Raw genomic sequence first — 27,577 nt, forward strand, 5'->3', positions numbered from 1 at the left:
TACATTTAACATTTACTTAATTTAATAAATTAAAATTAACTTTTGTAACTATAACATTTTAAAACTAATATCAATACTTTTAATAAAAAATTTTTTAATCTCACTGTTTTTGTTTAAATAAGTTTAAAAAAAACTCTTTTCCTTTCGGACTTAAATATCTAATTAAAGCTGAAACATCGTCTACTTTTGCTTTGCTTATTTCACCAGAAGGTGGTGATGGCATTTTAAGCAAATCATCGAAGTCTACCTCCGAAGTTATAATATAATCATTAACTTTCTCATTGTAATCGCGATAAACTTTTACAAGATTGTTGGGAAAATAAATAATTCTAACAGTATCTCGAATATTCAAATTTTTGGGAATCGTACACTTCTTTGGTATTAATTGTTCAAAATCATGCATTATAATGTCAGTTGGTTTAATTAATATAAAAGGTGGGCTTCTTGCGCTTCTTATAAGTTGAAAGTAATCTTCATCGATTTCAATAACTTCAGCTTTTTTACTTTTTTGGCCATAAAGTCCGAAGTTTCGATCACATGAACAATAGCTGTGGCCTCTAACTGGATATAAATGTTGGATCTCTAACTGTAATTTTTGTGACAATAGTGTAAGGAAGTTAAGTAATAAGTAATTTTTATTTTGGCCACCGCAATTGTCCGAAAATAAATAAATTTTGTTATAATGATTTAATTGAAGCTCGCGTTTTATGGCATCAAATAGAAAATTACAAATTGTATTAGCACCTTTTTTTAGTTGATTTTCGATAAAAAAAATACATATAACTATTTTTGTTTTTGCCGAATGTGTGAATATTTAGAACATTTAAAGAAATTAGACGTTTATAATACTGTTCGTTTACTGGAATTTTTGGTAATTGTAAATTTTGCCCGAAATCGAATTCTAAGCATAACGCATCTTTATCAGATAATAATTTTTGTTTTAAAATCTTGTGATTAGTAACATGTGTTTTATGTTCTTTAAATTCTGTACTTTTGGGACTGTTTCGATGCTCAAAACAAAAATTACACACATCAGTGCGAGGTTTCGAGAAACTAAAATTTAAATGATGGTTTATGTATTTGGAATAAGTCGATTCACTAATAGGAGGATTAGAATCACAAGTTTTTTTATAATGATATTCGAGAAACAATTTATGTAGCTTCCTGATTGTAAGCTCAGGGTTATCAAAATATAGTAATTTTGATTTTTGTTGAGCATAGTGTGATGCACTGTGAGGTATTAACATACAATGTTCGTATATCATTTTTTTTAAATCTTCATTTAATCGTAAGTTACGATTATTATGTGTACCTCGATGATCCTCAAGTGACTCATTATTCAACAATTTTTTTTGAATTGTAGTAAATCTACCCTTTTTTATATTAATTAAATTGCATACAAATTTTTGACAAACAGGAACATGCAATGTTTCCTCTGATGTAAAAATAAAAGAATAATCCCACAAAACCACAGTTCCTCGATTTCTGTCAAATGGCTTCTTCGTCATTAATCCATTTAATATAAAATTTTGAGATTTATAATCTCCAGCTGATTCCCAAAAAAAATTAAAGAATCCTTTTTGTTGTGAAACATCAACTTGCTCAAAACACTTCTTAAAACAACATTTTTTGACAGGAATAAATTTCTTTGCCGGTATTAATTTATTAGAAGTAGAAATATATTCCATTCCCTGAAATATTTAATTACAAATTTAAATGCTAAAGAAACAGGCCAAAAGAAGTTTAATTTGTTAACAACAATTAAAGACATTGAATAAAATAAATACCTTATTTTTTGCCAACTTCATAACATTTGCTTTCCAATTTTTCTCTTGTCTAACTTTTTTTCTAACATGTATTTCATCACGTTTTTCATACATTTTTCAAAATATTTCACCTTTTTTCTTATAGTTTACAAAATTAAAAGAAAAGAAAATCTCACTGCTGTCAATACGACAGACACAGCTTAACTATACCTCAAAGTTTATAAACAAAAGTCACTCAGTACCGAAATTTTAAACTATTATTGTATCAAAATAAACTTCACATTTTGTATGTCCAAATAATTTTAGATATTAATATATTCTAAACAATATTATATTCATTTTATTTATTAGATAAAATGTTAAACATTAAATAATATTTAAAATTTTTAATGTTAAATAATATTTATTAATCGAAAAAATTGTTAACTAAAAACTGAAAAGCTGCTTAGTCTTTCTATGCTACATCAGTTTATATTATGCAGGAGAATTGTACTTGCGCGTCACCACGCTTTTTTAAAACTTCAATAATTTCAAAACCGTTTAATGAAATTACTTCAAACTTTGCAAAAAACTTCCTTATATATACACGAACAATTGTCTCACTGGAAGTTTATTGAATTGTAAATTTCCCTGCAGACTTTTTGTCAGCGAATATAAAAAAGCATAATTTGAGGTTATTTATTGCTTATAATAAAAAATTGTTAAACAATTAATTATTTTTGAAGTTTTTATTGCAGTATTGTCTTTAGTATAATAAAATGAAGTTGTATATCCAATTCCAAATTAATTCATCATAAATTGACGAAGATACGATGATTTATGTTTAAAAAATCAATGAAATTTGTGAATTACAAATTTTCAGTTTTATTTTTTTATTACCTAAAGTATTGACTTTATAAAAAAATGTCAAAGGAAAAAAAGATGCGGCATCTCATTTCCTACAAGATAGAATTTTTCAAAAATTAAAAACTCAGATTTTAATTTTTTTGATATTTTTGTACCTTTGACTGGCTTGGCAGCGTGCAGTCGAGCGGCGGTCGAGTTCTTCGATCCGAGGCCTCATTTGTGAAGAAAAAAGGAAGAAAGTGATTAGAAAAACTAAAAGTATTAAAAGTTTCTTTATATTTCATAAGGTTTTATTCAATTTAATGATTTCTCTTTCTCACATTTAGCGAATGAAATTTGCAAAAATAGGTTATTTGCCAGGTGAACTTTAAAATAATTTTTATTTAATATTTCTTAATAATAATTGTTTCTATCAATTTATAATAATAAAATAATTCATTCATAATAAATTCTAATAATTTTTTTATGTTTTCATAGTAAATTATGTGTTTTCTTTAATATTTTCTAATAGACAGTTTTTACGACTTTATATACTTTAGATGCTTATTTTACAATAAATATAAAAAATATTTTAAAAATTCTTTTTGTTCGATGATCCTAATATCTTTAAAATCATTCCTGCAAAATATTATAATTTTTTAAAATTAGTCGGCAAAGACTTTAGTCGAAATATAATGGAATGACTTATATACATATAATATTTATTATGGATTGTAATTTATAATTTAATTTAAATAATAATAAATTACTACAAAAACTTTTTACTTAAAAAAATAAAACTTTACTGTAGAACGTTATTTTCATTTATTTATCTAAAGTTGATAATAAAGGCAGAAAAATATTTGACTTTATAATTTTTTAATATTCGCGGTCTCATCGATGCGCATGTGCGCAGGGTGCGCAGCCAATTTTCCCAATATGGCCGAAAATGTACTTGTTGATGTCCGTCTCGAGCAAGAAGACTAGAGACAGGAGGACTAACTGCAGTAGTGGGGGTAGGACAAATATAGGGGGATTATGAAGGCGTGGTTAGATTGCGCCAAGTATCGTGTTTTGATTCTGCACTTCCACTCACACACGCGTGTCACGTATTCAAATATATAATGTAAGAGTGTTGAGATGTGCAGAACCGAAAACAAGATATTTGGCGCAATCTAACTACGCCTTCAGAACCCCCCTAATACTGACTCACTGCTGTGAGTGAGAAAACAGCCGAGTTAGCCCTCCTGTCTCTAGTCTTCTTGGTCTCGAGTCACATGACGTCCAGTTTCGCACTGAGCCTGTGGTTTTATCGTTGGGTGAATGTCGTGATTGTTTGTTATTTATAAAAAGTGCGTGTGCGAATCACAGTTTTGTTTCTTTTATGTTTTATAAATATTTGTTTTTGTTTTAACTCGTTTTTAAATTAAAAAATATAACTGTCATATCGAACAAGAGCATTTAAAGTTGATTTGCTTCGAATAGAAAGGCTCTTAGACGCAGTCCAAATTGTTAATTTATTATATTATACAGTTGACTTTTGTTGAATTTGTGTTGAAAAGTTTATATTTATTACGAATTATGATCTCAGCTAATGTTTATTATAGGTTATTTAGGAGGTTATGTATGTTTAAGACTGAAGAGAAAAATGTTCAGTATTAATGCCATGTTTATATTATTGAAATAAAAAATTTTAATGAAATATTTTTAAATTTAACCTTAGATTTTTGTATTTAATTTTTTACAATATATTTATCATAAATAATCCTTAAAAAACGCACGAGACTCGCATTTCACTCTCATGCATCATGCACCTTTATGACATGCGAGCGTAATGCGTCTCATATGAGGACGCATCTGTCAGCGTCAGTGAAGGCACGAGTGCGAAAAGAAACCTCATATATGCGAGCGATATGAGACGCATATCAATCTCAAATTGCTATCTGGTTTGGTACCTATTGGAGACTCAGCTTAAGCGGCACTTTATAGGACGAGTATGACGTGCTGGACGAGGCATGTCGAGACGAAGGCGAGTTCAGCAACGTTACACGAGTTAAAAGTGCCGCGTAGGGTCCTTGTATCACACACTATTTTTTAGCACCGTGGCACCATAAGCATGTATTATTTTACGTTTTGACATTTTGTTGACAATCAGCGCCATAGTACGGCGAATTTCAAAGCTCTAATTATCCCTACTGAAAAAAACGACAGTAAATACGGGCATAAAAACGAGCCTCAGTAAGGTATGGTGTAATTGAAACAGTAAATACAGACGTATTTAGGGTCGTATTTACGATCATATTTACGGTCGTTTTTTCAGTAGGGTATATACTATAAAGTAAAACGTGTCTGCTTTTCGAGCTGCTTTTCAACCAATCATATTACAATACACGAATTGCTTACTGGACAAGGCCATTAAACAGTACGTTAAAGGTTTGAAAAACATAAAATAATACATGCTTATGGTGCCACGGTGCTAAAAAACATTTATCGAAGAATTTATAAGCTTTCGAATGGTATATTTGTTATTCTTCTCACATTTGTATTTAAAAAAAAATCGTAATTTATATTTTATAATATATATATTTATATTTTCTGCGTGCACCAGTGCAAAAATAGACCAACATATTTTATCCAGTTTCTGTGACGTGTATACTCATACATCTGGCACACCACTTTTCAAAAAGTTGTCCAAACCAGAAGGAAAGCATATACGTCGGCTTAGTGGAAAACTGTACCCTACTGAAAATCCCTATGTAGGATCCTACATAAGATCTTACATAGAATACTAACTATAAATTTATAAAAAATCCTAGAATGATTGTAAGAATGTACGTAGAAATCCATAAAAAAGCACATATGGATTTGGCATAGGATTTTTTATGAGAATTGATATAGGAACGCGCATTCGTGTTACTGGATAAAAATCTACGTTAATTCCAATATGATTACCTACATCTTTTCTGACATAATTTTGGTGTCAATTTCCTATGTCAATTTCCTTTGTCAATTTCCACCATACTTACCAATATAAAATCTTACAAAAATTCTTAGTTAAAATCTTACCTAATAATTATTAAAAATTTGTCTATATAGAATCGTAGAAAAATTCCTACATAAAATCTTGCTTAATTATTAAAAATTTACCTATATACAAACTTCCTACATAGAATCTTACTTACCCTATTAAAAATACCCACATGGGATCCTACATGGGATCTTACGTGGGTTCTTATACAAAAACCTGTATAAAATCCCAGATCCCACGTAAGAATCCACATGGGATCCCATGTAAAAGCACATGTATATTTGGGACACGATTTGAAACAGGAATTCATGTGGGAATTTGAGTTTGTGTATATCTACATAAAAATCCACATGAATTTCTATGTGAGAATACATAAAGGATTCTATAAAAGATTTCATATGGGATTTCATATGGGTTTTCATGTTTCATATATAAGATTTCACATAGGATTTCATAAAAGATTTAATATATGTGATTACATAAGGGATCCATTGTGAGAATTTTCAAAGGATTAAAAATTAAATAATAAATTGTATTAGCATTTCAAATCATCAGGAAGAAAAAAAATTCGATAATTTGAAACACTTCTTCTGAGCTATAAACTCTCAGTTATATTAGTGTTAAAAAATCATGTTAACAGGGGAAGAAGTCGCTCTCGCCACCTGGCGGTGAAAGTATATGAACTGTAGTATTCTGTATCATTAATAAAAAACCACATGAGATTCTATGTAAGATCCCATGTGGAAAATTATATGGAAAATAATATACGATCTCACCTGGGATTTCATATAATTTTCATTTCTATCGTCGTACCCGTCTTCGACGGGTTTTAGTTTCTGCCAATACATTTATAACAACTAGCGATATTTTCCTCGCTCGCTCGGTTGTATTTATAATTATTTGTTTTTATTTATTTGAGATAAGTAAATGTTTACTGAACATAAATATTTTATTTTATAGCATCAAATAAATAGTTATTTGTACCAAATATCAATTTCTTAAGTAAAAATATGCAATAATTAAATATAATATTACTTATTATTAAATATAATAATCAATAATTCATTCATTCTGTTTGTCCACATCTGAAGTTTGACTTTTGCGTATGGTTTTGTTTTTTTTTCTTTAGAAAATATTGTTTGACAAATAGAAAATATGCAGGTATTTTTCTTGATTTATAATAAAATAATATTTGAAATTGGAAAATTAAAAAATTTTTTAAAAGTTATAATTAACAAATAAATTTTGTTTTTTATACGCTTTTTATAAGAAACTTCGTTTGACTGATCTCAATTATACAAATTTGTATGCTTTTTATTTATAAAAAATATTAGAAAATTGTTAATTGTTAAGAATTATGATTAAGAAATAAGAAATATATCCATTTTATGCATAATTTTTATTTCTCAATGGGTCAGAATTTCTCAAACGGATCACCTAAAACTAAGAAAATTTTTTTTGAACCAAAATAGTTTTTTTTGACTCTTAATATCGTTAAGAAAAATCCCTGAAAATATTAAGGCAAAAAATAATTTTTTGTAAAAGTTATTAACAATTGAATTTTTTAATACTGCTTAATTAACAAATTTTTTTCTCGAGTTCCAGATGACGGATTTTAAAATTAGAATATGGGTTTTTTTCGTCTTGGATTGTAATATTTGAATATATTTTTTGTTTTTAAATTTTTTTATTTTTTATAATTTTTTATGTAATTTGTTTATAAAATGTTAATAAACAAATATGTTCTTCACGTCCTAACAAAAAAATTAAAATTGTATTCCATTCCTTAAATGTCTCCGAGTGTAAAACCGTTTCGTAAAAAATAAGCCTCAATTAGAAAAAAGTTATTAATTAAAAACTGCAGCTTTGTAGAGCTTTATATGACGTTAAACTCGCCCTGCGCACATTGGCATTTTTTACAATTTACTGTTTAAAATTGTCTGGAACCTACAAATTTTATCGGATTTTCATGGGTTTGGTCTTAAATTAAAGGGAATAAAATTTCTAAGAGATTCCTCTAAACCAATTTTTGAATTCTAAATTGTTTATATTTTTTTTTGTTATTCGAAGTTAATAATTTACAATATTTTTAGAAAAAATCATGTTAATTTTTTTATTTTTTCCACCAGACAAATAATAATGTATAATACAATTTATTTAAATTGTTGCAAACAATGTTAATCAACAAATAGAAATTTTTTTTTCACACAAATTTATGTTTATTTAAGTAATATATGTCGATTTTGGTAAAAATTATTTTGAATTTAACAATTACCATTGTTATTAACAATTACATGAACAATAATCTAGTTATCAATAATCAATTAGAGCTTTACATGACTTTAAACTCGTTAACATACGAAAAATAATTTTTCTTTTTTCCGAAATAAGCCATTTATTTGTTTAAAAAGTAAATAATTTGTTTATAACAATTGTAATTGTTTGTGCTAATAAATTTTTTAAGTTTTTGAAAGAATGTACATATTATATAAACATTTTATGTTTAAAAAATGCATAAAATGTATACAAATGTCAAAGAAACTTGATTATTGTTCATGTACTTGCTAATAACAATGGTAATTGTTAAATTCAAAATAATTTTTACCCAAATCGACATATATTACTTAAATAAACATAAAGTGTAAAGAAAAAAATTTTTATAAAGAAAGTTTCTATTTGTTAATTAGTCTGAATTGGCATCTTTCTGCACCCAAGCGACGATATATTGATAAATTTAACTAATTTCAAGAAGAATTTGAACTATTAACATTTTGAAAAAATCTAAGTTTTTTAAAGTTTCTAATTACATTCATTAAAAATTGCAAGCTTATGAAATTTCAAATTAAAGCCTTTTGAAGTTCATCTATTTTTGAAAATTGTAAACTCAATTCTTTTAAATGGCAATTAATATTGAAATATTTAAATAAAATTATTCAATAAATAATTTATAAATAACAATAATTGTATGATTGTTTTTTAAGAATGAAGTTATTTAAAAAGAAATATTACTGTCGGAAATAGAAAAATTTGAAAGTTTTGTATTAGAATTCGTGGTGATTTCATAGCAAACAAGTTGTAAATCCAGATGTTCATTACATGAACATTTTGCTTCCTCTTTACGATCAGCAAAAGAAATTTGCTTCCTCGTGAAGGAAGCATTAACGATAAATATATTTCATTTTTAAATCATTTTTAATACAATTTAACATTTATAAAATAAAGTGCATTCGTCTTAATAGAAAGAATAAAATTTTCTTATACAGTAATATGAATCTAAATAAACAAAAAAATTTTTAGTAAAAAAGTGAATTTTTCAAATTTGATTGCGTAATTAATTCTATAATTTTCAATAGAATATATACTTTATATACATCAATCGATTCGTCTTGATGCAAAGAATAAGATTTTTGATTTATTTTTAAATAAATAATAACATTTTATTGTACAGCAACATGATTTTTAAGAAAAAATGAATTTTTATTAATAGTGCAAATTTTTTGTATATAATTGGTTTTAATTCTATAAATTTAAATACAATATATACTTTATATATACCAATTGATCCGTCTTGGTGCAAAGAAGAAGATTTTAGAAATAAATGAGTAAGATTTTCTTATACGGCAACATAATTTTGCGGAAAAAACTCATTTTTTGATAAAAATGCAAATTTTTTAGCTTTAATTGTGATTAACTCTGTAAATTCTCATACAATTTATACTTTTTATATACCAATCGATTCGTCTTGATGCAAAGAATAAAATTTTATTATATATTAACTTCAATAACCAATTTAAAAAAATTTAAAAAAAAAAAATTTTTTAGAAAAAAGTCCAAAAAAATTTTTTTTCTGAGAATTTTTTAAAGTCTATCAATCCATTTCGAGATATTTTTATGATAAATATACCTGGTAAATTTTAGCCAAATTCGTTAAAACCTCTTCGAGTTATCGTGTTCACAAAAATCAGGATCCACACACACACACACATACACACATACACACACATACACACATCCATACATACATCTGGACAATTGTTCAGGGTCTAATATAACATAGTCCTATATAGAAGAAAATTTGTTAAAAGGATTTTTAAAAATTTTGTAAATTAAACGACTATACAAAGCTTCCTCACGAGGAAGCAAAAAGAAACCATTTTCAATTTTTTAGGGCAAAAAATTGAGTTTCCGGGCAGCGATTTTTTTTAAATTGTGTAGGAATGTTAGGAGACTCACTAGGAGCCATTACCAAAAATAAAATCCTTGGTCAATTGATAACTCTAATTTTGCCATTTTTTTTATCTTTTTTTACCTAATTTTTCGATTTTTTAGAGCAAAAAAATTGAGAGTTTCCGGGCAGCGATTTTTTTGAAATTCTCCAGGATGATTAGGAGACTCACTAGGAGTCATTTTCAAAAATAAAATCCTTGGTCAATTCATAACTATAATTTTTACATATATGTATGTTGTTGTCAAGTTGGTCTAGTTTGCATACATATTGTTGGTATTTAGGTTAATTTTGAGGGCAGTTTTGACCTACGCATCAAAATTTGACAAAGAATTCCCGCTACCCTCAAAATTTAGGTCAAGTTTGAGGGCAGTTTTGACATAGACGTCAAAATTTAACAAAGAATTCCCGCTTTCCTCAAAATTTAGGTCAATTTTGAGGGCAGTTTTGACTTAGACGTCAAAATTTGACAACCAATTTCCACTACCCTCAAAATTTAGGTCAATTTTAAGGGCAGTTGTGACATAGACGTCAAAATTTAACAAAGAATTCCCGCTTTCCTCAAAATTTAGGTCAATTTTGAGGGCAGTTTTGACTTAGACGTCAAAATTTGACAAACAATTTCCACTACCCATAAAATTTAGGTCAATTTTGAGGGCAGTTGTGACCTACGCATCAAAATTTGACAAAGAATTCCCGCTACCCTCAAAATTTAGGTCAATTTTAAGGGCAGTTTTGACCTAGTCGTCAAAATTTAACAAAGAATTCCCGCTTTCCTCAAAATTTAGGTTAATTCTGAGGGCAGTTTTGACCTACGCATCAAAATTTGTCGAAGAATTCCCGCTACCCTCAAAATTTAGGTCAATTTTGAGGACATTTTTGACCTAGACGTCAACATTTAACAAAGAATTCCCGCTTTCCTCAAAATTTAGGTTAATTCTGAGGGCAGTTTTGACCTACGCATCAAAATTTGACAAAGAATTCCCGCTACCCTCAAAATTTAGGTCAAGTTTGAGGGCAGTTTTGACCTAGACGTCAAAATTTGTCAAACAATTTCCGCGCGCAGACTTAATGATGAGGTGAAGTTTGCCATCTGACCTAACAATGTAAGGTAGTTTTAAAATTGTGTTTGCTCTTACACCTATCATTTTGACCTAATTTTGACGTATTATTTTTACTCTCTCATTTAGTTACAATAAACGTATCTAGGATACGTCAAAATCTATTTAAAATTTATCGTCTTTTTAACCTACAGGTTAAAATGGGTCAAAATATATGTCAAAGTTTATTCTAATTTTTGACATATAGATAAAAAAGGTCCATAACGATTGTTACATTGCGTCGAAATCTATGTGTATTTTGTCATATATGTATTGTATGTAATTTATTAAGATGCATTCATATTAAGAAAAAATTACTTTAAATTTATAAAAATCTTATATTATATTAAAATGCTTCCTTCGTCCACCAAAAATTTTTCGTTCAACGTTTTCAGCAATATATGAATACTAAAAAAAAAAATATATATTATATATATATATATATATATATATATATATATATATATATATATATATATATATATATATATAATATATATATATATAATATATATTTTTTTTTTAGTATTCATATATTGCTGAAAACGTTGAACGAAAAATTTTTGGTGGACGAAGGAAGCATTTTAATATAATATATATATAAGATGTTTCTACCAATCTGGAAAATCAAAAAATAGCCGGAAATTTAATTTCACCGGAAAATTAATAATAAGTTACCATTCGCTACTTCGGTAGTATAATATTACTATTTGAATAGTCTCCACCCTTTAGCAAAAAATCAAAAATTATCAAAAATTCGAAAAACCGAATTTCTTAAAATTTAACATTTTTTCTTCTCTTTTATATCATTAAGCTTCATTATTTTTGTGCTCTTCAAAAATACTTTACTTATTTAATAGTCTCCACCCTTTGGTAAAAAATCTAAAATTATGGAAAATTCGCAAAAATTCGAAAAACTAAATTTCTTAAAATTCAACATTTTTTCTTTTTTTTTATTGCATTTAGCTTCATTATTTTTGTGCTCTTTAAAAATACTTTACTTATTTAATAGTCTCCACTCTTTGGTCAAAAATTTGAAATTATTAAAATTTATCAAAAATTCGAAAAACCGAATTTTTTAAAATTTAACATTTTTTCTTTTTTTTTATGGCATTTAGCTTCATTATTTTTGGGCACTTCAAAAACACTTTACTGATTTAATAGTCTCCACCCTTTGGTAAAAAATCTAAAAATTATGGAAAATTAGCAAAATTCGAAAAACCAAATTTCTTAAAATTCAACATTTTTTCTTTTTTTTATGGCATTTAGCTTCATTATTTTTGTGCTCTTCAAAAATACTTTACTTATTTAATAGTCTCCACTCTTTGGTCAAAAATTTGAAATTATTGAAATTTATCAAAAATTCGAAAAACCGAATTTTTTAAAATTTAACATTTTTTCTTTTTTTTATGGCATTTAGCTTCATTATTTTTGGGCACTTCAAAAATACTTTACTTATTTAATAGTCTCCACCCCTGGGTAAAAAATTTAAAATTATTGAAATTTATCAAAAATTCGAAAAACCGAATTTCTTAAAATTTAACATTTTTTGTGCAAAATTATGCTAAAATATGACTAAATAACATGTATCACTCAATTATACAGAGTTTAAAAGCAATTCATCAAAAAATGTAAAATTTGAAAATTTGTGATTTTTAAAATTTTTTGAAAACATTTTTATACTTTAATCTTAGTTATAAGATACAATTTTTTGAAAAATTATGCTAAAATGTGTCTTAATAACATGTAATGATTAATTATAGATAGTTTAAAAGCAGTCCATTAAAAAATATAAAATTTGGAAATTTGCGATTTTTTGAATTTTTCGAAATCATTTTTATGCTTACATCTTAGTTATAGGACAGTATTATTAGAAAAATTATGCTAAAATTTGACCTAATAACATGTAATACTCAATTATAGAGAGTTTAAAAGCAATTCATTAAAAAATATAAAATTTGAAAAATTTCGATTTTATGAATTTTTTGAAAACATTTTTATACTTACATCTTAGTTATAGAATATTATTTTTGTCAAAATTATGCTAAAATGTGACTAAATAACATGCTATACTCAATTATAGAAAGTTTGAAAGCATTTTAAAAAAAATATAAAATTGAAAATTTTTGATTTTTGAATTTTTTGAAAAAATTGCATATCTTCCGTTCTAATTAATATTTTTCAAATCTGTAAATTTATAAACCTTCCTTGGCCCGAGGTCTAACATTCTGCCAAATTTGGTTTCAATCTGTTCAGCCGTTTTTAATTGATGCGCGAACAAAGATTCTGTGACATACATACATACATACATACATACACGAAATTTTTTATTGGTATATTTGGAATCCTTGATACTTAAAACGAATAATTATGTGTGAAATTTAATGTTCTAAGCAATGTACAGACAAAAGTCTGATTTTATATATATAGATATAATATTGCAACTAAAGTAAATATTATTTAAGGTAAGTATTAAAATACGATTTTTTCTTATAATAAATGCATAACAAACAAATATATAAATGTCACTTTATTTTAATCACAAACACACATATGGGCAATTCCACGTGAGATTTAAGTCGACCTCTTAAAATCGGCCAAAAATATTTTTTTCTATTCTGTATCGAAAAAAAACAGATACGTATTTTTTTATTTATGTTTAATTGTCCAAATTTTCGAGTTATGAATTTTCGAAAATTTTGACTTTTAATTGTAGACCTATATTCAATAGCTGATAAGTCCGAAAATATTGAGTTTAGGAAAAAGTTGTCAAAGAATGAAAGTTTTAGTTTTCTTTCGACTTTTAAGAAATGTAAACAAAAAATTTTTTTAGAAATTTTTTATTAAAAAAAAAATTTTTTTTATAAACAAATTAATTTTTTTTAACTTTGGGCCGGATTTTTTTTTTTTATTTTCTTGTACCTTATAATATAGAGAAGATTTTCCAAAATGTCCCGAAATGGGCCTGATGTGTTAAATGAGTTTTAAAATATTTTCAAAAATCACTTGCAAGCATCACAGTGGGATTTTTTTTACATTTAACTTTTTAAAACTGTTTACAGCGTAGACCCTTTTATTTAAAACAAAGAACACTCAAATATATTAAAAATTATACGCTGTAGACAGTTTTAGAAAGTTAATTGTAAAAAAATCCCACTGTGATGCTTGCAATTGATTTTTGAAAATATTTTAAAACTCATTTAACACATCAGGCCCATTTCGGGACTTGTTGGAAAATCTTCTCTATATTATAAGGTACAAAAAAAATAAAAAAAAATAAAAAATAATCCGGACCAAAGTTAAAAAAAATTAATTTGTTTATAAAAAAAAAAATTTTTTCAATAAAAAATTTTTAAAAAAATTTTTTGTTTATATTTCTTAAAAGTTGAAAGAAAACTAAAACTTTCATTCTTTGACAACTTTTTCCTAAACTCAATATTTTCGGACTTATAAGCTACTGAATATAGGTCTACAATTAAAAGTCAAAATTTTCGAAAATTCATAACTCGAAAATTTGGACAATTAAACATAAATAAAAAAATACGTATCTGTTTTTTTCGATACAGAATAGAAAAAAAATATTTTTGGCCGATTTTAAGAGGTCGACTTAAATCTCACGTGGAATTGCCCATATACATATGGTACAATTATTTATTAAAAAATGGTAATTTTTATTATTTTTATTATAAGAGAAAAAATACTTGTACGCACAATAAAAACACTTGTACATTTTTCAACAGCTAAATAAAAACCACAAATGACGCGAATCACATGTAAGCACTGTTGTAAAAAAGGTTGGATCTATAGGGATAGGTAGTTGCACGTAACTTGAAATATTATTAATAATAAATGTAATAATAATAATAATACTAACAGAAATAACAATAGTATATTTATGAATTAGATGTAATTAAAAAGTTTAATCACTATTCTAAAGACAAACAAATTTAGTATTAATATTTCAAGTTACGTGCAACTACCCAACTGAAAAAGTTCGTCTGGATTTTCCACATGGAAATTTACGCAGAAATCCATGAGGAGATTTGAAATAATTCACATGGAAATCCACATGAAAATTTTCTATTTCTTCTTTTTCTAAATATTTTCAAAAATAAACATCAAATCCGAATTCTAAGACCCCGAAGGGGTCTCACTCACTACTTTCTGCATTTTTAAAGAGGTTTTCGTTCATATTTTGGAGTTTATTAAGAATATAAAAAATCCATGCGGAAATCCACATGGCAATCCACGCGGATTTCATGTGGATAGTTTTAAATCTCCATATGAATTTCTACCTGAAAAGTCCATGGGAAAATCAAGACGATTTTTTTCAGCTATACCCATTCCTATAGACCCAACCTTTTTTACAACAGTGCTTACATGTGATTCGCGTCATTTGTGGTTTTTATTTAGCTGTTGAAAAATGTACAAGTGTTTTTATTGTGCGTACAAGTATTTTTTCTCTTATAATAAAAATAATAAAAATTACAATTTTTAATTCCTCAAACAAAAAAATTCCTCAACTGTCCAGGTCAAAAAATGTATTTTCTCTATAAACTTTTCTAAAATGTTACTATATTATTAGTAGAAGTGTAAATATAAATTTTTTTTTGAATTTGATAAAACACTTTTTGAGTTATGGAGTTCCAAATGTTGATTTTTTTTAAAATATCTTTTTTTCAATTTAATATATTTATAAATAAAATTAATCAAATTTAAAGTATGAAAAGTGATTTTTAAATGGGGTTTTCACGGGCTATAAGCTGGTGATGAAAAAAAAGTTGTTTTCTTTCAATTTGACCTTGAAATTCAAGGTCAAATTCTGAATTTCAATAAATCTCAAAATCGATGTTTTTTATTTTTTTCTTTCCTATCTCAGTAGAAAGCTTACCTTTTTTCCTATGAGCCATGTAAAAATCAGAGTGGGACCATGGAAATTTTTGAGGAAAATAATAATTTATCATTATTTTACATAGAAAATGATGATTTATAATTAATTTCTTTAAAAATTTCCATGGTCCCACTCTGATTTTTACATGGCTCACAGGAAAAAAGGTAAGCTTTCGATTGAGATAGGTTAGAAAAAAATAAAAAACATCGATTTTGAGATATATTGAAATTAAGAATTTGACTTTGAATTTCAAGGTCAAATTGAAAGAAAACAACTTTTTTTATCACCAGCTTATAGCCCGTGAAAACCTCTTTAAAAATCATTATTTTTACTTTAAATTTTTCTAATTTTACTTATCAATATATTAAATTGAAAAAAAGATATTTTCAAAAAAATCAAAATTTTGAAACTCCAGAACTCAAAAAATGTTTTATCAAATTCAAAAAAAAAATTTATATTTACACTTCTACTAATAATAGTAACATTTTAGCAAAGTTTAGAGAAAATTCATTTTTTGACCTGGACAGTTGAGGAATTTTGCCCCATATAATATATACCCCCACAGCACCGAAACTTTCCTAAAAATTTATTAAATATTTACTTGCAATGTTCGGAATATGTAATTGCAATGTTTATTGAAAGTTGTGTAAATAACAATTTTCACTAAATATTTCAGTTAAATATGCCGAATATTACAAATATTCAATAAATTTTTAGGAAAGTTTCGGTGGTGTGGGGGTATATATATATTTTTTTTAAAAAAATGTTATTCATATATGACCGTAAATACGACCCTAAATACGGGAATAAATACGGCTGTTTCAATTACAATACCTTCCTAAGGCCTGTATTTAGGGTTGTATTCACAGTTATATTTACGCTCGTATTTACAGTCGTTCTTTTTCAGTAGAGCAGTTCTTAACTTTAAACGTTGCCCTTTCAAAGTACAAGTTCTAAATCGTCATTTAAAAAGAATGTACAAAATATTTACTCCGGACAATGTTCAGAAAATCCCTATCTCGAAATAAGTCAATATGAATATATAGTGATTAATATGGATTATAGGTATATAATGTTATAAATTTAAATTAAAGATAAATTATATTGAACCTTTATTATTAATAAATATTTCAATACTGTAGCAGAAATAAAAAGTGTAACAAGGTTATTGTGTACCAGCTACATTATTTGCAAATAATTACTTCATCTTCTTAAAAAATTGTACGAATACGCTATCTCATTAATACCTACTTTAATCTCATTTAAAGAAGTTTTTCGTATTTTTGCGGTAATTTCGTTTCATCTTTTTTAAAATGTAAATACTGTTAGTCCTTAATTGAATTATTTTATTAATATAATAAATTGCTTCGATTAGTAAATGTTTATACAGACAAAAATTAAAAACAATATTCATGTAAATTCTATTCAAACAAATTGGTTTTATAAAGTGCAGAAACATATAGGAAAAGAAGTTTCTTAGAAAACATTAAACCATATTTTTGCTCAGGAAAAAATCAATGTATTATGCAGCTATGTATACATATAGTTTTAAGTGGCAATGAATAAATACAGATTTTCCGATAAGGAGAAACAGTAAATAACAGATAAGAAAAACTGTATTAAATGAATTATAAGAGAAAATAAATTTTACAGACTTTGCTTCGATTTTCACACTAGATAGGAATAATGTGCAATGCGATTTTCAATTAATTTATTATGGCGCGTATTATTTAACTCATAGAGTATTTAATTTCATTGTAATTGATTATATTTTACAGGGTTACTATGCAGGTTAGGTAAAAGTAGGGAATTTTATCAAAAGTAATGGAAAAATATTAAATTTTTAGAATTATTATGTACAAAAAAATTTTTTTTACAAATTTAAAAACCTTGCCCCTTTTCTACATTATGAACTTTTAAATCATATGATAAATTTCAAAACAAAACAAAATAATTAAATTTTGAAATATAAAAATATTCTAAAATTTAGTTATTTACTGTCTTTACTTCAGGACAGTAATAAAATTACAATTCATTTGGAAAGATTTTAGTTAAAAACAGTAGCAATTTTCAGAATTAATTGAATTTTAAGAGGTGTTAAACTGAAAAATATTAATTTTCAACAGATTTTCTATTCCAGAATCGATAAATAATTGAATTTTACAGAGAGTAATAATCGACTGTAAAATTCAGTTCTGTCTTTTTAATGTTTATTGTTGTAGCAACTATGTTTTAACTATATTATTAATGTTCTTTTATTATAAAATAGATTAATGCAATACAAAATTCTATAAATAAGCATTTTGTATAATAGGTATATGAATATGTACCCAAATATTGATCTAAAATTGTGTTTGAAGCTCAAATGTAAAGTAATTTTTATGTAAAATCGCATACTAGTAACATTTTTTTACTTCGAATTTTAATGATTCTCATTATTACTGTAATAATAAGTTAATCATTATTCAGCTAATCACCATCAAAAAAGCATAATATCTTCCTGCAAGATTTCAGAAATAATAATAATTATAAAGAATATTGAGAAACTATAACATTTCACTGGAAGCCTCAGCTAAGTCTCAACTTTTTTTGGGGAAGGGGAGTTGGTCTAAAGAACATTTCTAGGCTTTTAAAAGATTTAAATTTCAACATTGCTTTTTATCTCATTTTAAAAAATGTTTTAACGAAGTAAAGGGATTTATGATGTAAATGAAATAAAATGCTTTCTTATTTTTTTTACCATATAGAGCAAAGAAACCTTTTCGTTTACTATTGTGTAACTTTCATTCAGCTTTAATAACATAAAGTAATTGGACATATTTACGCCTTCAGTTTTCCAATATTTGTTTCTCAAATTAATAATTCACGCTTTTGGATTTGTTTCAGTTTTTAAATATAAACAAGAGATATTGCTTCTTCATGGAGTTATTGTTTTATTGAAAAATTCCACATTCGATTTCTTTATACTGCAAAAAGATAACTATCTATTTAGAACCGATTTTCGTAATTTGCTTCTATTTTAGTACCGAAATCAGCTCTAATTTAGAACCTTTTTTTATAGTGCTGCTTCTATTTTTCATATCTGAAATGAGCTCTAATTTAGAAAATTTAGCAAGTTTTCTTTTTACAATGATCACTTTTTGTCACGTTTTTTGACTTTAGGAATTCAAAAATCATATTTTTAGAGAAATATTATATATTTTTTAAATCTGAATAAGTAGTTTCTACTTAGGTTAGAGAGTGGGCTTGCTTACCAATCAAATAGTAAATATTTTATTAATTTTTAGTAGAAAACTACTAATTTATTAATAATTTGATAGTAAAATATTTATTAAAGGAAAGAGTGGAAATTATAGTTCCTTCAATTACCCAGTGGGAAATTTCCAACCGGCGCGGATCCTCGCCTGTACCGACGCCGGAGTAGTGGTACTGGCTGGGAACCGCCTGCCTACCGCCCGAGAACTGGTATTCTACCAAAAGATGACTTGGCCAGGAGCTGGCTGGCCATCCGTCTCGGAACTGGCATTCTACCGCCCGGTAACCGGCCGCGAAGAGCCGTTCCGTGTATAATTCAACCGGCTGGGACCCGGCACTGTACCGACTGCGGATCTTTAATTTCCTAGTCAGATGTGCGCTGGCAATGCTGGCATTCTACCGCCTGACAACCGGCTCGGATCAAAATGATAATTTCAACAAATATCAATAAAAAATAATAATTAATTGCAAAAGATAAATACGGATGACAATTCATTGACAGTTCACTTTACACATTTTTTTATTTCTTTATACACTTAAACGCAATTTTTTATTACATACACATTTGAAAAATCCTAACGCTTGGGGGTACGAACCTACGCCTAACCGAATATTTACGCACCGAAATCTCGCACGCTAACCACTACGCTACGCTCGCATGGAACTCTCAAACCTTAAATGCTTTCAAGTCTCACTAGCTGAAATAAAAATTGTAAAATTACTACGCGGCAATAGGCAATTTGGAAATACGAACTGATGTAATACCGGTATATTTTCAATACTTTACTGAATGTGTATTTATGAATATTTCAATATTTCGTTTAAAAAAAAATGTTATATTTTTATTATTATGTTTTTTAATATTTTATTACATAATATATCGAATAATATGAACATAACTTCACTGCAAAACAATTTATAACATATAAGTAATAGTATTAAATTGAATAAAATTTTAATGCACAACACATTTTTTTAATTATTTAATTTGCAGAAAAGTGTCAATAAATAATTACCTAATATATTGTTTAAATTAAAAAGAGATTATTAATTAATTAATAATAAATTAATTAATAATAATCTCTTTTTTATATATTGTATTTAATATGTTATTTATTGTAGGCATTATAATATATTGATCACATTTTCTTTCAAGTTAAATATATTTTACTTCTTTCAAATTAATATATTATTTATTAAAAATTATTTATTTAATTGAACATTAATAAAGTTGGATTTTTATATATATAATGAAAAAATTAAGTTTCTTATATTCTTCCTTTGCATGAATACTATTAATTTATTTATTGGTTAACTAATAATAATATTATATTATATTAAATGCAATTAGTTATTGTAATAATTAATTATAATAATAAAATTAATTTATGATTATACTGATAATGTAAACTATAACAATAAATGACGAGATCCGCAGTCGGATCCGCCCCAGCACCGAGTCAGTACAGACCTAACATCCGTCATTCTTCCGACGCGCGTAGAAGAATGAAATCTGCAGGCGGAACAAATCCAGTACCGCGCCAGTACTGACGAAAGTAGAAAGGCGGATCCAAAAGTCGGAGCCTAATCTGTTCCGCGCCGGTTGCATTTTAGGATCCGAATCGGTACAGACCATCGGTGCTGGCGATCCGTACGGGCGCGGATCCCAGGGGCCGTATTCTCGAATCGATGACCCTAGATGTCGCATGCGACAGACCATTCGAGATGGAAAAAGCTATTCTCGAACGCTTGTCGCATGCGAGATTTCATGTCGTATGCGATAATTTCCGAATGGTTCATCTCGAGTGGGTAGTGGCCATTCGAGATGCAAAGTCGTATACGAAATGCTAGTAAAAAATAAGGTTGTGTGTCATCCTTGTAATAAACGTATATAATATAAAGTAGTATTAGTGTACATGAACCGCATGCTAAAGTAGAAAAACTATACAAAATAACCTAAATGTAATGTTTAAGAATTAAAAGTAAACTTGTGAAATAAAAGTTTAATGTAAATAATTTATAATATGCAAAATTTATAATGGATAAATTGCACATGTTTGTGTTATTTTTGTGAATGAATCATGTTAACAATATATTTATTTTATTTTTATTTTTTTTAATTTTTTAATCTTCGTTTCATTTTTTCTGTCTGTTCACACTTTAAAGTTAGTTTTTGTGTATGCTTTTGTTTTTTTCTTTACAAAATATTGTTTCACAAATTGAAAGTATGCTCTTTTTTAAGATTTAAAATAAAATAAAATTTAAAATTATAAAATTACAAAAAATTTTGATTAACAAATAAATTTTCTTTTTGCAAAAATAGGAAATATATATATTTATTAATTAAAATTATGCATAATATAAAGGGATATATCCCTTTATTATGCATAATTTTAATTTTTCAATAACAATATTGTTCACAAACTGATTCTTTTCTTTAAAAAAAAAATATTACATATTCCAGTTTCTTAACATTTTTGTAAAAAATTCTCAATTTACAAATGCTAATATTAAAACTTTAATATAAAAAAAATGTTGTTACATTTATTTACGAATTTCTTTAATTATAAAATTATTCGTAATAATATCAGTAACTTCTATTTAAATAAATATTTGATTGTTATTATTTTTTCATTATTTTATTACATTTAAAAATAATTAAATTTTTGTAATCATTTTGTAACGTACGTCTACAAAATTCAATGTATTTAGTGTTTTTAACTAAAATTCTTCTATAAATTCATTATTTTTAATAATTAATTAAATATATATTGCCAAATATAACTAATTTCAAAAGAATTTGAATTATCAAAAGTTTAAATTAAATTCATTCAAAATTAAAATTTTATAAAATTTCAAACTGAAACCGCTTAAAGTTAATTTGTTTATAAAAATTGTAAACGCAAAATTGAATTGATTTTGAAATATTTAAATGAACGGATAACTATTTGTATTTTTCTCATATGTCAAGTTCTCTTCCTCCTCAATTATGATTGGCAGATAAGTATTTGGAAACGACGGCAACAATGTATGAATGTCGCACACGGAAATTTTCGAACAACCTATCTCGAACGGTCATTGAGAATAGACTTTCAGAGTCGCATGCGACATTAACCATTCGACATTTTACGCATGCGAGAATTGTCGAATGCTTTCGAGAATACGGCCCCAGGCGGTTGTATAATCCGACATTCGTCCGACTTTTCCTCCTGGGTAATAGACATTTTAGAATGAAATTATTATTTTCTTATTAGAAAATTAGTATTTTACTAAAAATTAGTGAAACATTTATTAGTAAATTGGTAAACGAATTCGTATTCTTTAATTAGTAGAAAACTACTAATTAATATTTAGAGAGTATATTCATACACAGGAAAAAAAAAGTCTGACTCCGTTTACACCTTAAATTCAGCCCATGTATTTCACATAAGTCTGTCCTTGTTTAATGGGGCTGACTCCGTTTACACCTTAAATTCAGCCTCGAAAACAGGCTAAAAGTAAAACTTTTTTTTTAGTGTGTAAATAGCTCAATTCATGTAAAAGCTATAAGAATTAATTGTTTTAATTGTAAGCTTCATAGTAATCAGTAATTTTTTAATCTAATTCTGACCCAGAACACACTGTTACAGCCCAACAGCAACCGATATTTTTGGATATTCTATGGACGTCCTATAAGCTTATCCGGAAATTAGGTTATCCCTAAAATGTCGGTAGGATGTCCATGGACATACAAGGGATGTCTCCAATCATTACTGCTATAGAGCATCCATAGGATGTCATGAATATCTCCCAGCTTAAAATTCTCGTACAGGATCCTCAAAGGAACCCTAACGGATCCTGTGTAGTTCCTGTTCAGGATCCGCCAGGGATCCTTGACGTGATTCCGACCGGATTCCGTACAGGATATTGGGACAAGGTTCCTGTTTAGGAACCTGTATAAGAACCCGTGTGGGAACCTTGATTGTTGGGGTCCCTCGCCGGTTCCTGTGTGGAAACCTTAACATAAGATTTTTCACACAAATTTTCCCTTGTACGGACCTGCATGGGATCCTGCTTTTATTGCCATCCTGTGAAGGAACCTATGTAGGATCCAAAGAAGGATAAGAAAATATTATTATAATAAGCAAACACGGGTTCTTATACAGGTTCCTAAACAGGAACCTTGTCCCCCAATATCCTGTACGGAATCCGGTCGGGATCACGTACAGAACAAGTCATCATGGATCAAGATCTTGACAATGATCCCTGTTAAGTTCCTTTGATGATCTGTCAGGGAGATCTGTGACAGGATTTTTACAATTTTCTGTCCAGGTTAAGCTCTTGTGCGTCCTCGGAGATGAAAAATGTCATACTCACTAGAGGACAATAGGGGACCATAACATCACTATAAATTGGCTATATGGGTGATTCTTCGCTTTTTGTATCTAATATTATAATTTTTCGTAAATAAGCCGATTGAGGGCTGAAAATGTCAAATTTTGACCTGTCCCCACAGGAAGTTTAAAGAAAAAAGTTAATATTTTTAGTAATATGCAATAATAAACATAATTACTATATTGACATTTTAGTATCGTATACTTTAGATTTGAATTAAAAAAAAATTATTTTATATTTTTTTTGCTGTTTATGGTTGACTGCAGTTTTGTGTGCTATTCTTTGTTTTATTAATTAACATCAGTGAATTATTTAAATAAAAATGCACCGACACTTAAATATTTTATCACAAATTAAATAATTATTTATAATAAAGGTTAAATAAAGCGTAGTTATACTGTTTAAGTCAATATAAAAAATGAGATTGAAAATTAAGATGAGATTGAAACTGATTGAAAATTAATGATACTTTTTTCAAAAAATAAAAATTATTGATGCAACATATACATATATAAGAAATACCAAAACCTATATTGCTCAGGTAAGTTTACCATAAACTACCTAAATAAATTTCCATAAATTTCCGAAATAAAAATTTTCAATTTGGATTTCTACTTTACATATTTTTATAAATTATCGACATCGGATTCGTAATCAGCAACACCGAAAACCCTCTAGTAACGAATTTGAGACTAATTTGATCGACTTTTAAAAACTTGTCCTCCATTTTAGATCCGCCATTTTGAAATTTAAAAAACTAACATTGGATTCGAAATCAGCGACTTCAGAAACCCTTGATTAGTGATTTTAGTAACTTTAGCGCTTACCTAAAGGGTAAGAAAGTAGTTTCGGCCTAGTTTCGGTCACTAAATCTAGCGTAGATTTGTCATTTTTAATCCAATCGAGGTCTACAAGGGCTCATAATTTTTGTAATGATATATAGACTATCAATAAAAAAATAAAACCTTAACATTTTTTACTGTTTGATGTGGAAAAAAATAGTAGAAGTTACTGAATTGTCTAAAAATTATCAAAATTTTCATGAAATTTGACCTTTAATGGACTGTAACTCTCTCAATTTCCATCAAATGTTATTCTATGACCTATCTGTCCAAAGTAAAAACCTATAGTAAATGTCTTTTCCGTATGGTCGAAGTTCATTTAGATTATAAACAAAACACGACCTTATGGAAAATGTGGTTACTAGGTTTTTAGTTTGGCAGCAGCTATGGATCGAAAGGTAATTTATAATTACCTTTCTAATGGCATCTTATCCATTACATTTTCACAAGCTAATTTTCCTACAGGTAGGTTTAAGTGACGTCGTACTTCGAAAATGCAAAATTTATAGCTACAGCAAAACTACACGAGGGAAAAAAATGAAAACTATGATTTTCTTACTCAAAAAACACCTATTAATCGAAAAAAAATGTTTTGTTGGAATGGTAATTTCATTGTAAAACAGTGTTCTATAAATAGGGGAGAGTCTCCAGTTGTGAGACGGGTTTTATTTTTGACCCGTAAATTGTAAACGGGTAAACGAAATTGTAAATAAAATACACCGTTCGAAAGGTAACAGAAATACGCAACTTTTATTAAAAGAAAGTATAGTGTTTCGATGAACTCAAAAAATTTTACGATACATTTTCCGAGCACATCGCTTTTTTCAAAAAAAAAAATGTCTCCAGTTGTGAGACACTCATTAAAAATTGCTAAAATTTAATAAGTTTGACATAAAACGTTATGTTTAGTAGAAATAATTAAATATATTAATAATATATATTATTATATACTGAATAATAATATTTATTCGCCAAAATATGACTACTAAATAAACACAATTTAATAGCTTCAACAAGAGTATTAAAATTGATTTCTTCTGAATCAATTAACTTTTTTCCACTTGACATGCCCAAAAATACTAGAAAAAGAAATCAAAACAACATTTAAATAGTATGCCTGCAAAGTCGTATTTTTTATGCTGCCCAGATGGGTGTTGACACCGTCTCACAACTGGTGATATGCTGTGTCTCACACCCAGAAATTGGCGCTATTTTGAAAAAGGAAAATTAAATTATTTTCAACCGTAGATTGGAACAATGCAATATTGCATCACAAAATATAAGGAAAACACTAAAAGAAAATGCATTACATTTACCTTTTCCAATTAATTAACTTGGAAAAAAATTACTTTGCATTTATTGAAAAACGCTTTTTAGTCGATTATCACACACAGTGTTGGTATTTATCAAAAACAGTTTATATATCCGCTTCGGCGAACACGAAAAAGTTGGCTCATATAAAAAGAAATGATTTTATATAAACCAATCGGCTTTTTAATATTGCATGTTAAAAAAAATTGACTGTCTCACAACTGGAGGTGTCTCACAACTGGAGACTCTCCCCTACTTTAAATCAAAGTTTCAGGTTTTTTACAGAATTTAAAAAATAAAAAAAATTTCAATTTGTTTAAAAAATTATAAAAAATTTTTCTGGCCTATCATGGATATCTTTTTCTAGACCCATCACCTTGAATAACATGTTTTAATAATTATCATAACATTAAAAAAATATTTATAAATTTTCCGATACCAAATCCTGAGCTATGCGGAGAATCATCTACATATCATATATATTTTAATTTTTGCACCTAATAATAATGTACAACTATGTACCTATTTAAAAGTTTGTAAAAGATAATTGTTTATGACTTTAAAAATTTTTTTAAATATGTTATTTTCAGAGATGTTAACTATTTTAAATAAATCTATTTCAAATGCAAAATGCCTATTTTCATTTTATAAAATACATTTGCCGAAAACCATTTTGCGTTTTGATTTGAAATAGTTTTTTTCATTATTTTGTATTTGAAAATGCAAAATACAAGAAAACTTTTTTTTTAAATTGTAACAATTTTTTCTTTTAAGTGAGTTCTCCAGCAAATTCATTTTCTTTGAAATTTTACCAAACTTTGGGAAAATATTCATTTTTGCCTGCTAAAAACGGAAATTTTCAGGTTCAAAGTTTTAACATTTACATATATTTGAAATATCAAGCATTTGAAAATGAGACATTTTATTTAATTGCTGACAAAGTTTTCTTACAATTTTTTCAAAAAACTAGTTTATTGTATAGAGGCCAATTAATGGAATAACCCAGGCGGAAATTTCCAACCGGCGCGGATCCTAGCCCGTACTGACGCCGGTGTAACTGTACTGGCTCGGAACCGCCTGCCAACCGAATGTGAACGGGCATTCTACCGAATAGTGACTAGGCCAGGAGCGCGCTGGCAACCGGCTCGGAACTGGCATTCTACCGCCCGCTGACCGGCCGGGAGAAGCCGTTCCGTGTATAATTCAACCGGCTGGGACCTGGCACTTTACCGACCGTGGATTTTTCATTTAATAGCCAGCCGAGCGCTGGCATTCTACCAACTGACAACCGGATCGGATCCAAATGATAATTTCAACAAATATCAATAAAAAAATAATAATTAATTGCAAAAGATAAATACTGATGACAATTCATTGACAGTTCACTTTACACATTTTTTTATTTTTTTATACACTTAAACGCAATTTTTTATTACATAGACATTTGAAAAATCCTAACGCTTGGGGGTACGAACCTACGCCTAACCGAATATTTACGCACCGAAATCTCGCACGCTAACCACTATGCTACTCTCGCATGGGACTCTCAAATCTTAAATACTCTCAAGTGTCACAAGCTGAAATAAAACTTGTAGAATTACTACGCGTCAATGATACCGCTATATTTTCAATACTTTATTGAATGTATATTTAGGACTATTTCAATATTTCGTTAAAAAAGAAACTTGTTATATTTTTATTATTATATAATACATATATTGAATAATTGTTTTTCAATATAATAATATTGAACGTAATAATATTAATAATTTTAATTAATATCTCAATAATAATAAATTTATTATTATTAAGATATTATTAATTAATTTTATATATTTTGAATTAACATTAATATTATTGAGAATTAATAATAAATTATCAATATTAATATTAATTAATAATATATAATATTAATTAATAACGAATTTTTCTAATTATTTAATTTTTAAAAAAGTCTCAA

The 27,577-nt window shown here is 27.2% G+C and overlaps 2 protein-coding genes across 3 annotated transcripts in view; both read right to left on the reverse strand.

Moving 5' to 3' along the window:
• The window catches only part of LOC122503648, a 133,746-nt gene that overhangs the window by 69,632 nt on the left and 36,537 nt on the right, over positions 1 to 27,577 (reverse strand). The gene's annotated exons all lie outside the window — the stretch shown is intronic.
• LOC122503644 lies at positions 225 to 2,036 on the reverse strand. Its single transcript, XM_043614268.1, has 2 exons — positions 1,788 to 2,036; positions 225 to 1,691 (listed from the first exon to the last, which is right to left on the reverse strand). The coding sequence occupies exons 1-2, from the start codon at positions 1,878 to 1,880 to the stop codon at positions 738 to 740; spliced, it is 1,047 nt and encodes a 348-aa protein (XP_043470203.1). The 5' UTR covers positions 1,881 to 2,036; the 3' UTR covers positions 225 to 737.

This window comes from Leptopilina heterotoma, unplaced genomic scaffold (genome assembly GCF_015476425.1).
Source record: "Leptopilina heterotoma isolate Lh14 unplaced genomic scaffold, ASM1547642v1 Lhet_267, whole genome shotgun sequence".
Taxonomy (NCBI): Eukaryota; Metazoa; Arthropoda; class Insecta; order Hymenoptera; family Figitidae; genus Leptopilina; species Leptopilina heterotoma.